General features: G+C 38.7%; 1 protein-coding gene across 12 annotated transcripts in view; it reads right to left on the bottom strand.

Annotated features, from left to right (window-relative positions):
- Positions 1 to 8,131: 8,131 nt before the first annotated feature.
- kiaa1109 (KIAA1109 ortholog) overlaps positions 8,132 to 13,395 on the bottom strand; it is a 70,838-nt gene continuing 65,574 nt past the window's right edge. For all 12 annotated transcript variants that reach the window (XM_056392815.1, XM_056392817.1, XM_056392827.1 and 9 more), the window contains 4 exons: positions 13,019 to 13,213; positions 11,142 to 11,276; positions 10,221 to 10,392; positions 8,132 to 9,101 (listed from right to left, as the gene is read on the bottom strand). In XM_056392815.1, the coding sequence (XP_056248790.1) occupies positions 8,885 to 9,101; positions 10,221 to 10,392; positions 11,142 to 11,276; positions 13,019 to 13,213 (719 nt within the window). In that variant the 3' untranslated portion in view covers positions 8,132 to 8,884. The remainder of the gene's footprint in view (positions 9,102 to 10,220; positions 10,393 to 11,141; positions 11,277 to 13,018; positions 13,214 to 13,395) is intronic.

Here is a 13,395-nt window from a genome sequence, read left to right on the forward strand (position 1 = left end):
GTCTAGTGTGCCAGCATGCTAACAGTTAATTAACAGCTATTAACAGCTAATTACTAAAAGAACAGCTGAGGCTAAAAAGAACACTGTTAGTTTTAGGTGTTTAATCATAAACAGAAACATTTAACTTTGAAATTTTGCTGCTGCCTCTCATTGCCCCTAAACCAGTGCCGTTAGCAAAACAAAAGTACAATTTGTAGCCAGTAACACCATCTGTTATCAAAACAAAATACTTCCCAACTGTAATTTGCTAAGCTTTATACTTAGGACAGTTAGATATCTCTTCATTGCTACATTGAGAACAGCTTTTTAAAATTTTCTACTACAAAACAGACCTAAAACCAAGTCGAAACACAGTTAAAAACATAGTCAGATCGCTAACTAGACAACTGTGAGATAGCAGCAGCTAGCTATACTCAAAACTAAAGTAAATTCCCCAATGTTATTGATATTCCTCCAGTTGTTATTTGTAAATGAAAAGCATACATTTTGAGTGACATTTCGGTTATTCACTTTGTTAATCCATATAATTAAATAAGGCAGCAGTTTAATTCTGGAAAAGGAAGTCCTGCTGAAGGTAGCTAGCTTAGCAGAGCTCAGTAGTTGCTATCTCATTTTTTGAATCTATAAAGGGATTTGGTGTGGTAAAGCTAAGTTTAAATCACACATTTACTCATATCGATATCAATATAAATATTAATAGTACTTTGACAGACAAAACCTCAGACAATCACAGAAACACTGACTGTAAATAATACATAATAAACAAACTAGTTAAAATGTATAAGAAGCTAAGATAGTTGATAGTTGATAGACTGCATTAAACTACATGTATTATTAGCAAATTATGTGGTTTTTGGATAAAAATAATCAGCTTAAAAAGACATAAATAAAACCATTACAACAAATCTATGAGTTTTAGTTTGCTGTCATGCCTTACAACTTGAAACTATTTTGTCTCAGCTTCACTGCTTCTGTAGTTAATGCTCTCTCTTTGTAGGGCAGTATATTTGAAATAAAAATCAACTCAAACTTGAGTTACAAATCATCTGAAAAATGTTCATTGTTCAGAGACAACTGTAACTCTCTAGCCTGCTTAAGTCAAATGCCTCTCCAACATCTGGCAGCTGACAGGGTTTTAACTGACGCTAACAGAAGAAATCATCTCTCCATTTCCCATTAGTTCCATTATTGATAGGTGTTTGGCAGCACAGATGGATTGAGTGGCTTCCTGCTGAGCTATAATGCAACCATGAACTCATGTTGCTCTCAGTTCACATCTGCCTTGGGATCTTTGTCATGTGTCATACTCCCTCTCTGTCTTGTCTTTTCTTTTCTCCTTTCAATTTAAACTGTTCAATTACACACACTTGCCTCACCAGCTCTAATAAGATGATGAAATCCCTGAGCAGGAACTTCTGACAAGTAATAAACTAAACTTTAGACTACAGTTTACAACATTTTCACCACCAGCACTCATAATGTCATGAATAAATTACAAAAGAAGCCTTCTATATGGATTTTATGTAATGAATGACTTTTTTGTTGTGCTCCTTTTTCTCTGGGTAATCAATATTTTCTACATCTTTTGTCAAGATATTTGTTTTCTACCCTGATTTGTGCTGTCCAAAAAAAGTTATGACCTACAAATAATGTATAACCTCAGGGATCCAAAGCCTTAATAAAGGCTACTGTTGTTCAATAGAAGTAGAATGGAAATCAGCCGTAGTGGAAGGAAATTTAAAAAAAAAGTGTGATAAAATGTCTGCCTCCAAAAATAACAGAAATCTGTCAGTACTCTGGCCATAAGTTGTCATTACATTGCTGCCTACTACTCAACATATTTTGTTCCAGCCAGTGCTACACAAAAATAGGCCCTACAACCACATATACTACAGATGACCTTTAAATCCCCAATTATAAAGTAAACTAAAAAGGTCAAATTTAAAGGTCAAAATGAATTTTCTTTATCAGCTTCTCTTTTTTTAGTAAGTCCTTTATTTATCTGACATCTAGCAGCTGCTGTTATTAAGTTGTAACAGCTTGCATAAATTGGTATTTTCTGTGCACAATGGAGAGACCTGCAGTTTTATTTAAATACATTTCAAAGTGGGAGCTTGTACTGTACGGGAACAAACAGGCGGGACCTGGAATTGAGCTCTGTGGGACTTTTCAGAGAGCTGTGTGCCTCTGAGAGATGAATTGTCTAACAGACAAAGGTCTATTAGAAAGATGGGATCTAAGAAAGCTCAGTACTGAGCCAGATACCCACCTTAGTTCTTAAGTGAGTCAATTAAAATTTCATGATCAAATCTCAAATGCTGCACTGAGGTCTAAAAGAATTAAGACTGAGTAATTTCCTGGCTGCATTCATTCCTTTTTTTTTTTTTTCAGTTAAGCAGAAACAGCGTATGTGCTCCGGGGTCGTCAGAAAATCTAAGGACAATTTTCTCGAAACTCTTTAAAAGCTTAATGTGAGTTCTTGTTGACCTGCAGTCTGTACTTATTGCCATTATATGTGTTCTCAGAAAGATCCTGTTTCAAAGAAACACCGTGTTCCTGCACATTTAATATTGATCCTGGCTGACTCTGAAGGCATTAGTCTGAACTGTTTGATTGAAAAGACACAATAAAGGAGCTCATATAGAATAAGAAAGATTAACATCAGTATATTCAGTCTTAATCAGCTATATCAATGTCTACCGTATTTTTTTTTATCACCTTTTAAAAGTGATTAGCCCATATAGTCCTTGGATGAAACATCTCACATCCTTGTTTACATAAATCTGAATAATTGTGGGTCACTGAGCAAGCTGTGAGATAGCAGACATATCTAAAGTTCAGGCTGTGCCTAGAGAAATGTTTAACTAAAACACCAGCCTGGATGAATTAATCCAAAAAAAAAAAAAGCCAGAAGGCTCGGGGAGGTTAAAACCACAGCTAATGTGTGAATGTGAAGTTAATGTAGGTTCTTTTTATTAATGATGCACATGAAAGAACAGAACTGACTCTCTATATTGACATTTGCTTATGAAGAGTCATTCACCAAGCCCTCATAACACCTTGGCTGAAATTGACTCTTACAGACCACAATGCAAACCTGTGTGTGTGTGTGTGTGTGTGTGTGTGTGTGTGTGTGTGTGTGTGTGCTCGTGCATTTTCTCCGGTGATGAAGCTGCGTGAGTGCCCGCTGTGGTTTGTTTGGGTGAACCCACCGACTTTATCTCTCGCTGCCAGAGATAAGTCAGACAAGTGCCACAGGTGAGAGCGGTCAGTGGTGGGACACGCCTTCTAGTCCTGAAGGCGTGTCATTTTCTCAAAGAACAGACTGGTTTGAAAGAGTCTGTGCCCGTCTGAGTGCGGGCAGATGCAGAATGATGGCTTAGTAGAACGTGATCAAGAGAGGGCTGGATATCATTCTTGGCTGTCGTCAGCTGTTTCTGCATTTCTGATATTAATATAGCAATAAGCCACAATCAAACTGTTAAAAAACCATAGCCTCACAGACAGTTCTTTGGTTCTGGGCATATTGTGACATCCAGCACCCCCAGAGCAACATTAGAATTAGCAATAATGTGTTTAAAGGTAGCACACAGCTATCAGCTGAAAACAGCTGCCTGTTGCAGCTGGAAACAACACTGATAAGACTAGTGAGACTAAACAAAAACAGTTGCAGCCAGTGAAACCAAAACAATGAGCTAAAAGATGCTAGAATGCTCCGTAGAGCTGATGCAGGGTTGGGTGATGATTTTCCGTGGGTTAAGTGGCACCAATACATGTACTAACACATTAACTGATGTTTTGGCCACTTTGGAGCAGCGCAGCAACCTGTAAACACATCACCGACATATTTACGACTGTATAGATCTGTGGTAAAGATAGAAAACATATGCCTATTTGAAGATGCAGCAGACACAAAGCAGTATTAGCATTCATTTTGAGTCATGTTTGTGGCAGCCTGATGAATGGAAGTCCAATATTCGCTCTTCTTTTGGTTATGATTGGATCTTCAATAACTCCTGGGGGAATTATCTGCATCTTTAACTGCTAAACAGTCCAACGTTTTCACCAGCTACTTGGTAGCTGTGTTTGTCTGTTAGTGCTGGAGGAATACAGTGAGTTCATCATTGTTTTTTCTCTAAACAGCTCCCTGCTGCTGATGAGAGGTCAGACTGAACCAAAAACAGTTATTCCAAGATGACCCATTGTTCATATGAAAATATTAATTGGTGCAGCTTTAAACTGGTTTTAACTGACTTTCTTTGAACAAAAACAACAACAACACTTTACTATCACCTCATTCTGTTGATATGGGGAAGGTGGCAAAAACAACTTACCTGAATACACAGTCTAGATGTCACACAGCAACATTAGCATTCATTTGCAGTCATATTTGTTATTGTCTGTGTTTGCCGCAGCAGGCAGTTGTTAAAAGGAGAGTGAATATTGGACTTACGTTTGCTGGGTCACCAAAAAAACATGACTCCAAATGATTGCTATCTGCTACGCGAGATGAAATTCACTCTTTGCAAACATGTTCACGACAGTAACTGAGAAGGTCATAATATGTCAGTGTTTGCGGCTTGTTTCCATGTGCACATCCTCCTCATTAAGTTAATGCAGCTTTAGTTCGCAGGCCGTAAACGCAAAACAATGAGCTGAAAGATGCTAAAAAGCTTCATAGAGCTAAATGAGAAAAAGCAGTTGGGTGATAATTCTCTGTCGGTTTGTCACTACAAGCAGCACCAGCTTTTCTCACTCAGTCTTTTCATCCATTGTTAATATAAGAATGGCAGTAAGTGCTAAACTGTCCCATAGTTGGATCAAACTACTGCTTCTACAGCTCTCATTGAGAAAAGACTGACGAGCTGTGTCTCCACGAGGTGTCACAGCCTTTAAACTGCTGGCTAGTTGGCCCGCTCGAAGATTGAACTTGCTACCTTGGCATCGGTACAGAAGCTCCATATCCAAGCAAGCATACATAAAAGGGCTGCGGCAGCCGTGGCAGATGTTCACGGCGCCGAGGTTCAGACAACACGGCAGTCTGGGAGGTCACCACCATAGTGAGCGAAAAGACGCTTATCTATTCCGTGTGGCAGCGTTTCACAAGCCCAACCAGAGAATTACTAAGTGAGCGCTCGAGAAACACTAACCACCAGCTTCTCCTCTCAACACTTCAAACATACTGATACACATACAGGTAAAGCTGATGAAGTGGAACAAGCCGTTGGAAACGCAATCAAAAAGCTCAAATCTCTGTCTGCTCATTTTGTATTGAGACAGGTTAGTTGCTGCACATCATAACAGCGCTCCGTGGTATTCAACTGAATGAAGTTCAGTCTTGATTGTCCCGCGTGGGCACATTTGTATAGAGAGAGAGCTCCGGAGAGGTTTTCAACAATCATAAAGATGTCTTTGCTCTTTTCTATCCATCATTAAGCTAATTAGGCCCTTTGTAACAGGGTGATTATTTGAAGAAGATGTGAATAATATTGTTCCCTAAAAAGCAATTTTCTGGAATGACAGTTAAAACCTGAAATCATTAGGTTTGCTTTGATAATATTTTTTCGAGAAACATAATCAATGTTCCCTGCGTAAGTGTATTTTGTGCTGGACAGAGCGGCGCAAGGGATGAGCATATTTGTTCTTATTTATGAATTAAATAAACAATAAACCTTTGTTCTTCTGTCCGTTTTCTAAATGTATTTTTTTATTTAAACCCATCACCTTCTCATTAAGCTTGTGTTCTCTTTCCAGCTTCAACTTAGAAGTGGTTAGACTTTCAAAATACCGGGTGCCAAAATAGAATGAAAATATTCAAAATATCCTATGGGGAAAATTGCAAAAAAAACTGGAAAAAAACTATATAACACTTTTAATAGGTACCACTTTTTATAAGCCATGTTTTTGAGTTGCAACTAATGGCTTCACTAATGGTTAATAAACCACTTATTAATGCTTTATAAATCAGTTACAAGCCATTGCGATATTAAGCTAAAACAAGATAAGATAAAAACTGAGAGAGACCAAATCCTGCAAGGTTGGATGGTGGGTCCTGGTGGGCGGGGCTTGGGGCATGGCTGAAGGTACTGACTGCTTTGTTATGACATCACAAAGTTAGACAGAAGTCCTGACAAGTTGTTTTAAGGCTGTTTGTGGAAACAGACTGTGTACACTTCTCTGTGCACAGAGCGCTTTGATACTTTCACAGTATTAATATAGAACTTAGACCTGCTTTATAATCAAACAAGACATGGACATGTACCTTGATACAATATGGTCGAGCTTTAAAAGACCCTTTTGACCAGGTTTAATACATTGTTAATGACATCCTGTCAGTTCATTTTCTGTTCACTATCAGCCTTCTGCTAATGAAGACATTTTTCCTAAAACTGCATTAAGGAAACCATCAAAAGCTCAACTATATCTGGTTCACTACAAAGCTTAAAACCTCTTAATGTTGAAAATTTCTGAATTGCGCAGATGAAATATTCAAATGTATTACAGCATGTCCTTCAAGACTGTTTAAACTCTCCCACATGAAGATTACATTTTCATGATGATGTTTTATAATCTGTATCCTCGACTAATGGAGACCGTCTCTATCAGGTGCTGGTCACTTCATGCTATGTGTCAATTTTCCTCGACTGGACAGTCCAGAGCTCAGTGGAAACCGTCCGAGCAGTTTGATCCCAGGCCAGGAAGGACAGAGGGAAGCGACTTAAGATGTTCAACATCTCTGGCCACTTCATGACTTTTTAATGTTTTCTATTCTGTTTCTATTTTATAATTCAGTAGCAGGACAGTGTACTGTAGGGAGTAGATGTATCATTAAAGTGGGGGTTCAGCATGTGGGACGACTGGCTTGTGACTCCATCTACTGGTCACTCACTTGGCTTTCATGTTAATGTGTTTACTGTAGCTTTATGAGGTGAAAGAAAGAATAAGAAATACAGTGTAGAGATATGTAAAGTAGAAATTACTTCAAAGGAACTGGGAGTGCAGCAGGCAGAATAAAAAATCAAAAATAATGTCCGGCCCAGGCAAGCGAGAGCAAAGACTTGAGTGTGCTCTCACACTGAGCTGTCTAGGTTTCCTCAGGTGACACTGCTGTAATCTCACAGCTAGACATCACAGAGGAAACCCGCAGTTCTCTTCCTCTCCACATCGCCACCGCGCCCGCCAACGCACCATCAAAAATGCAAAACCATGGCATGGAACCAAAAAATGAAACATGGCTCATGGTGAGGGGGGAATATCACAGCGGAAGAGATTAGCACTGGTGGGGGGAGACTTACAGTCAGAGTACTGTATTAACAAAACCCTGCGGTGAGCACAGCAGGATTTTCATGGATTGGGAGGCAAGGTTTTCTGACAAACACGGGAGGAAACTAGTAGAAGTTATAAATTACTGAGTGAATCTGGTAAGACTTACACATGCTCTCATTAATTGACCTAAAAACCCAGAACAAAAACAAATTACTGCATGAAGAAGGAAAATGTATTACTGCTGATGCCATTAAAGCCTTGATTGAAACAATATGAAGCATTTACAAAAAAAAAAAAACAAAACAATTCCCAGTTAATTAAAGTTTCATTTGAAGTTCTAAACACCTAGCATACGAAGTAATGCATTTCACGGACTGGAAAATGAGCAGCACAAGCCACGATGGCTCTTGGATAACATAAAATGCACCAGCTAAAGAAACAAAACGTCATTAAAAGAGGACGCTAGCTATTTACAATCGGACTTCCATACAGTTGAATGCATCATAAGATATAGATACAAAAAAAGAAAGGTCAAAATTGAAGCAGCCGGGGCCGAGATATCAGGATTTTTAGTCACTGGTATGAGTCAAGCTCCAAAAACACTGGATCCTACATTTCCCATGATGCAACCAGTAGCATCATTTTGTTTGACCCTTCCTGCCTTGTAAATGCCCATGTCTCATAAACTCCATGAGTGAGTTTGTAAGACATGGGTTAGTAACTTCTTGTCCAAGCCAAAGCCAAGATGACATCACTATGACATCATCAGGTTTATATCTTCACAAAAGTAAAAACCATCATGACGACAAAACTAGACCTATTATACTTAAGTGAACCTCTCCAAATAATGGACCTGAGCTTCATCTAAAATTGAATGGCAATATTTTTATTAAGTTAGGAAATCAACACATTTAAGAAATTTAATTATATACACTGGTTCTACTGTATGGATTAAAAAAAAGACAAAAATAAGCTTGACACACCAAGCTAATACATGTTATAGACTTTGCATTTCACATACCCATAAATAATGATCTTGGTTCAAATTATAATTACAAGTTTATGTCATCCTCATGACTGAGTGGATGATGTGCCGTAACCTCCCAGTATGTATTTGTTCACCTCAGAGAAAGAAAAAAAAAAATCAAAAACACTGTCACTGAACTGTTGTTCTGGTCTTAAATATCATAAAACTACGCTATAAAATACATAAAGCATATCTACCATGTGTTCCATGGGAAACAAAGAAAAGGCAATGGTATAAGAAATCATTTCTCATGAAATATTGGTAAGCCTTAAAATAAACTTTCAAGCGATTTCAGTAAGGTCATTTACAACAGGTAAAAGAGGCAGGGTTTTACCATTAAAGCAGTCAAATAATACTAACATTTGCTACTTTGTTCAAAATATACAGAAAATAACCGGTGCAAAACGCTTCAGTTGGAGCCGCTAGTGGCATGCACCACAGTAAACAACTATACTGAGATTCACAGGGTAACATGGGTATGTTTGACAAGTGCGTAGTTACAGTAGTCGCCACTGTAACACAGTAGTCCAGTGTTTGTGACCTGTAGAGAATGGATGCACAGCTTTGATTACAGTGGCATGAGAATCTTCCTCAGTGCTCCTCCTTGTCGCGGCCTTTCTTCTCCTTCTCGTCCTGCAGGGCGGTGCCCAGCTTCTTGATCAGCACCGACAGCACTTTGTCCAGCGGGTCCATCACTCCCCTCTGCAGCCACTTGGGAATTGTAGTCCTGGCGTGGTGGAAGCCGAGTTTCTGCAGGATGTAGTCCACACCCACTGGGTCGATCTTACGTCCTGTCCAGGAGATGAGCCTGATGATAGGAGATTTTTAGTTGAGTCAGTAATTAATGTATTTCAGAGAGTAGAAGATAATTATTTGAGGATTATTTCAACTAGGTGGAACTAAGATGGAGAAGTGTTTTAAAACAACAAAAACTTGTTATTTTCAAATAATTTCAGTCCAAATGTCCTTAGCACATAGGTACTTGTTTTTCCATTTTCTGTTACTTTATACCCCAATACATATTAGAGGAAACTATTGGCATTTTTATTTGACATCTGTAGTTATTATGTACAAAACCAGTGATGTGCTTATAAAATACAGTTTATTGCTTTCAGTTGATTCTAACTAAGGAGTAATAAAATTTAAATTAAATGCAGGTTACACATCCATGCATGCTTCTAATAATAATTCCATCATATATTAAGTAGAATATAGTAGCGTAGAATATGATAGCGGCAGGAGCCATTTTTCTGCATGTACTTTTACATTTGAAATTTTTAATATTAGTTTTACTGCTACTTAAGCAACATTTTGAATTCAGAACTTTTACTGGTAATGGATTTAAGATGTGGTATTTCTACTTTTTCTTAAAAAAAAAAAGCAAATACTTCTTGTATTAATACTTCTTCCTCAACTTTTCACTGAATAGCTGTCAGACTGCAGTTTGTCAAAACCTTAGTAGACCCTCCAGTGAGGGTTTGAATGCAACATAAAAAAAAAATCACAAACACAAACAACTTAAATGAGATTTCAGTGTGTCCATTCCACTCTAAGTGGAAAGGTTTTAGTGTAGGATTGCTTTCTTTCTTCCCTTTTTTTTATTTTTTTTATTTTAAAAAACTTAATAGTCTTATAAATTGATGCAAGACAGATATTTACAGATTTGCATGTCATGTCTGTGCATCGTTGTAGAAGCTGGTGTGACCATCAGGTCATGAAGAATGACGCTTTTCCAGTGTCGTAAATGCTCTTTTCTATTTTCTCCTCTGTTGGTTTTGAATGAGAATTATTCACGAATGAGCATTCTGACTCAGTTTGACTTCGTCATATGAAAGGGTGTGCGTCAGCTAACACGAAAAAAAAAACAAACAAAAAAAAAACCACACACTCCACATCCACGTCTGTGGTGCGGTGGAGCGTAGCTGACCTGAGAGTGGGCTCCAAGTGCCACGTGTTGCACATGAACTCCCTCCAGTCCACCGTGGTGTAGTTGATCCCGTCGTCGATTTCCTTGTCCTTGTCTGTGGAGCTTTCGTCGTGCAGGGCCGTGGGGCTCTTCTGGCCTGGCCGAGCCGCGAACATCCGCGGGGCGAAAAGGGCTGAGGACACACGGGGAGGGGAGAGAAGCAATAAGGCTGCCGCTCTGCTACCCTCATGTTTTCTTTTTAACTAGACAAACACATTCTTCAACAACAACAACATCCTGAAGTAGAGCACAATAAAAATTCATTAATATCCCTGAAAACGCTGTCGGCACCTTCACAGTATAGATCTAGACTCCATTCACATTCAAATACCCATCTGTCCTACTTCACTTAATCAGGATTAATCAAACACTGATGAAAATCTTCACCGCTCGCCTCTCTGCTCCTTCTACTCAGCTGCAAAATCAACAGAACAAAGTCGTGGCACTATTTTAATTGTCATGAAAAATGCGTGGTTGCTGGCATGAAGAGTGGTAATTTGTTCCCCTGTGACAATAGAAAACCCATTAAAATGCTGCCTGCATTGGGCTCCCTGACCTCCCCACTGTGTGTGAAAATAACACTCAGCTGCCTGCGTTTCATGCTGCTCTCCAAAATGTGTCCAACAGCATACAAACAGCTTTGCAGGTACAGTGGCAGACAGATGTGGTCCATCTTGTTATTTTTCTTTGAATAGTAGGATGAGTCATTTTCTTGACGTGCAGCACAATACCTTGTTTGGCACTTTGAAGGCTATTTTCACTCTTGAATAATAGAGTTGTTGTTGCTACACCTGTTGTAGATGACTCATGAGTTTGTTGATAGTTGAAATGGATCAACATTGTTTGCTGACTGCCTTGTGTGATTGCTGTAAAGACACAAACCTTTCTCCTTCTCCTTCAGGTAAGCTGACACCAGGTCATGAAGGAACATGATGAGCTCAGCGTCCATGGTGACACAGATGTGGTCGGTGAATTCTGTCACAACGCTGCACTCCACCTTGGGTTTGCTGTTGGAGTCTGGATCAAATAAAAACAAAAGACTCAAATTAGCGTCTCGCGGTTGTTTATCTCCACCTACCTGTCGAGGTGCGGCAAATATAGTGACGAGCTCCCGTTCACGAGTTACACAGTTGAAAAAATGGTGTGAAAAAAAGTGTTTTTACAGAACAATATAATGTCACAGGGAAGTTGACCTTAGAGCTGATGTCATCACTTCATTTTAACCTCTTAGACGTTTATGTGAAATTGTGTCATGATGAATATATATATTGTTGAGTTGTCGCCAAAACTGTGTTTTGTGAGGTCACCTTGAACTTCAACCTTTAACCACCAAATTCCAAGTAGTTCATGCTTGAGTCCAAGTGAATACTGCACCAAATTTGAAGAAGTTCCCTTCATCCAAATGGGACGGACGGACGGACAACTTAAAAACATAATGTTTCTGGCTCTGGCTGTCGCTGGTGCGGAGTCATTGCTTCTTTTAATTGATTTGATTTAATCATTTTATTTCGAATGTGTGAAAGAAGAAAAAAACAAACATAAAAAAGAAAAGCACAATGGTCTCACTGAAAACAGTGAACTTACACCTAACACAAAACATGATGCAATGCAATGTCAACCATATCCGAAAGGGAGTGGGAAGAAGTCAACACTTCCCACCCCTACTTCATAAATCAAAACTTGCTAGAATAATAGCTTCCTCATATATATGAAAACATAATCTATATAATAATTATTTCCTATATTAATGCACATAATTCAATTACTAGTTCATACCATCAGCAATTACATTTGAAAGATTGTATTCCAAAAACTTTTCTGGTTGTCCCTTTTTTTCTTTTTACTTTTACTGAGATTATTTATTTGTCAAATGTTGCTTCCTAAATTTCAGCCAGCCAAATGTCATCCAGGCTTTATCTGTTCATGCCCTAGGCTGTTATTTGAGAAATTATTTCAATATCAGCTCTTATATGATAATTTGCAGTATTTCTGTAACATGTCTTTATTTAACAAATTTCTGCATTAAAATGTCCAAAAATGACTAGACCTATAATTTTGTTGAATTGTGTACTTCTGTTTCCATCAGCTAGGGAAATCTGTGATTTTTCATGGTAACGATTTGTTTTATTTGTTCGTCTGTCAATGGTGCCACATTTTTACAATACATTTTTTAGATCTCGGTCGTGTTTAATTATATATTTTAACCGAGTGAAGGCTTTTGTCATTGGACGTCTGGATCATGAGTTCATCAGAGAAACAAGCACTCGGCTGAAACTGCTATATTCAGTGCTTTTAATGGTTATAATCACCAGGTCTGTTTGTTCTGGAGAGGAGGAGATCTCTGCGGATAATTCGGACCTGACTGCAACAATGGCAATGATGGTGACACCAGCTCCCACAATGCCACACTACTTCCCAATGTCACAAAACTCAATCTTTTGCTATTGTTTTGATCCTCGCCGAAAACTACTTATAGTGCGTTTAAAACCAGACAATGTTTTTGAAGAGATGCATGTTTTAAAAATGGTGGATATCCGACTTTGGACATTTCACCATCAGAACAAACTTTCTTTGAACAAATAAAATATTACTGTGCAGTGAATGCGATATGATGATGCTGGGGTCATGTTAGTGAAGGGCACCATATTTACTGACTTACATGATAAAACTATTTAGTTTAAGCTTTAAAACAGTGCATGAAAAGACCTGAGCAGATGACTTATTGGTTTGATGCACCGTTACAATATTGTGTGAAGTACCTGTTAGAGAAGGTTCATCTGGATCTTGTACGTGGATAGACTTGAAGTCCAGCTGCATTCTGGGAAGAGCAAAGATAGTCTCTGTTTCGTGGTTGTAGCTGGAGGAGCTGCGGAAGCTGCTCAGCAGACTGGAGCTCTTGGCAGCCACTCCGCTCTCTTGGTTGTTGGCTTCCACGTTCCTGAGCAAGTTCAGCTCTGAAGCGGGAGATAAGTCGTGTCAAACCTCTTTTGAATTTAAGGTCATGTTCACACTTCTCTGCTTCGTTAAATACTATCTGCACCTATTTTACATTTAAGATAACAAGCAGCGGTGGCAGGGCAGACACAAAGTAGCTCTTTCGGAAAAAATGCTGTCTGTCGTTTTTTAGTCAGAGCTG

Source organism: Seriola aureovittata, chromosome 13 (genome assembly GCF_021018895.1).
Source record: "Seriola aureovittata isolate HTS-2021-v1 ecotype China chromosome 13, ASM2101889v1, whole genome shotgun sequence".
NCBI classification, from domain to species: Eukaryota; Metazoa; Chordata; class Actinopteri; order Carangiformes; family Carangidae; genus Seriola; species Seriola aureovittata.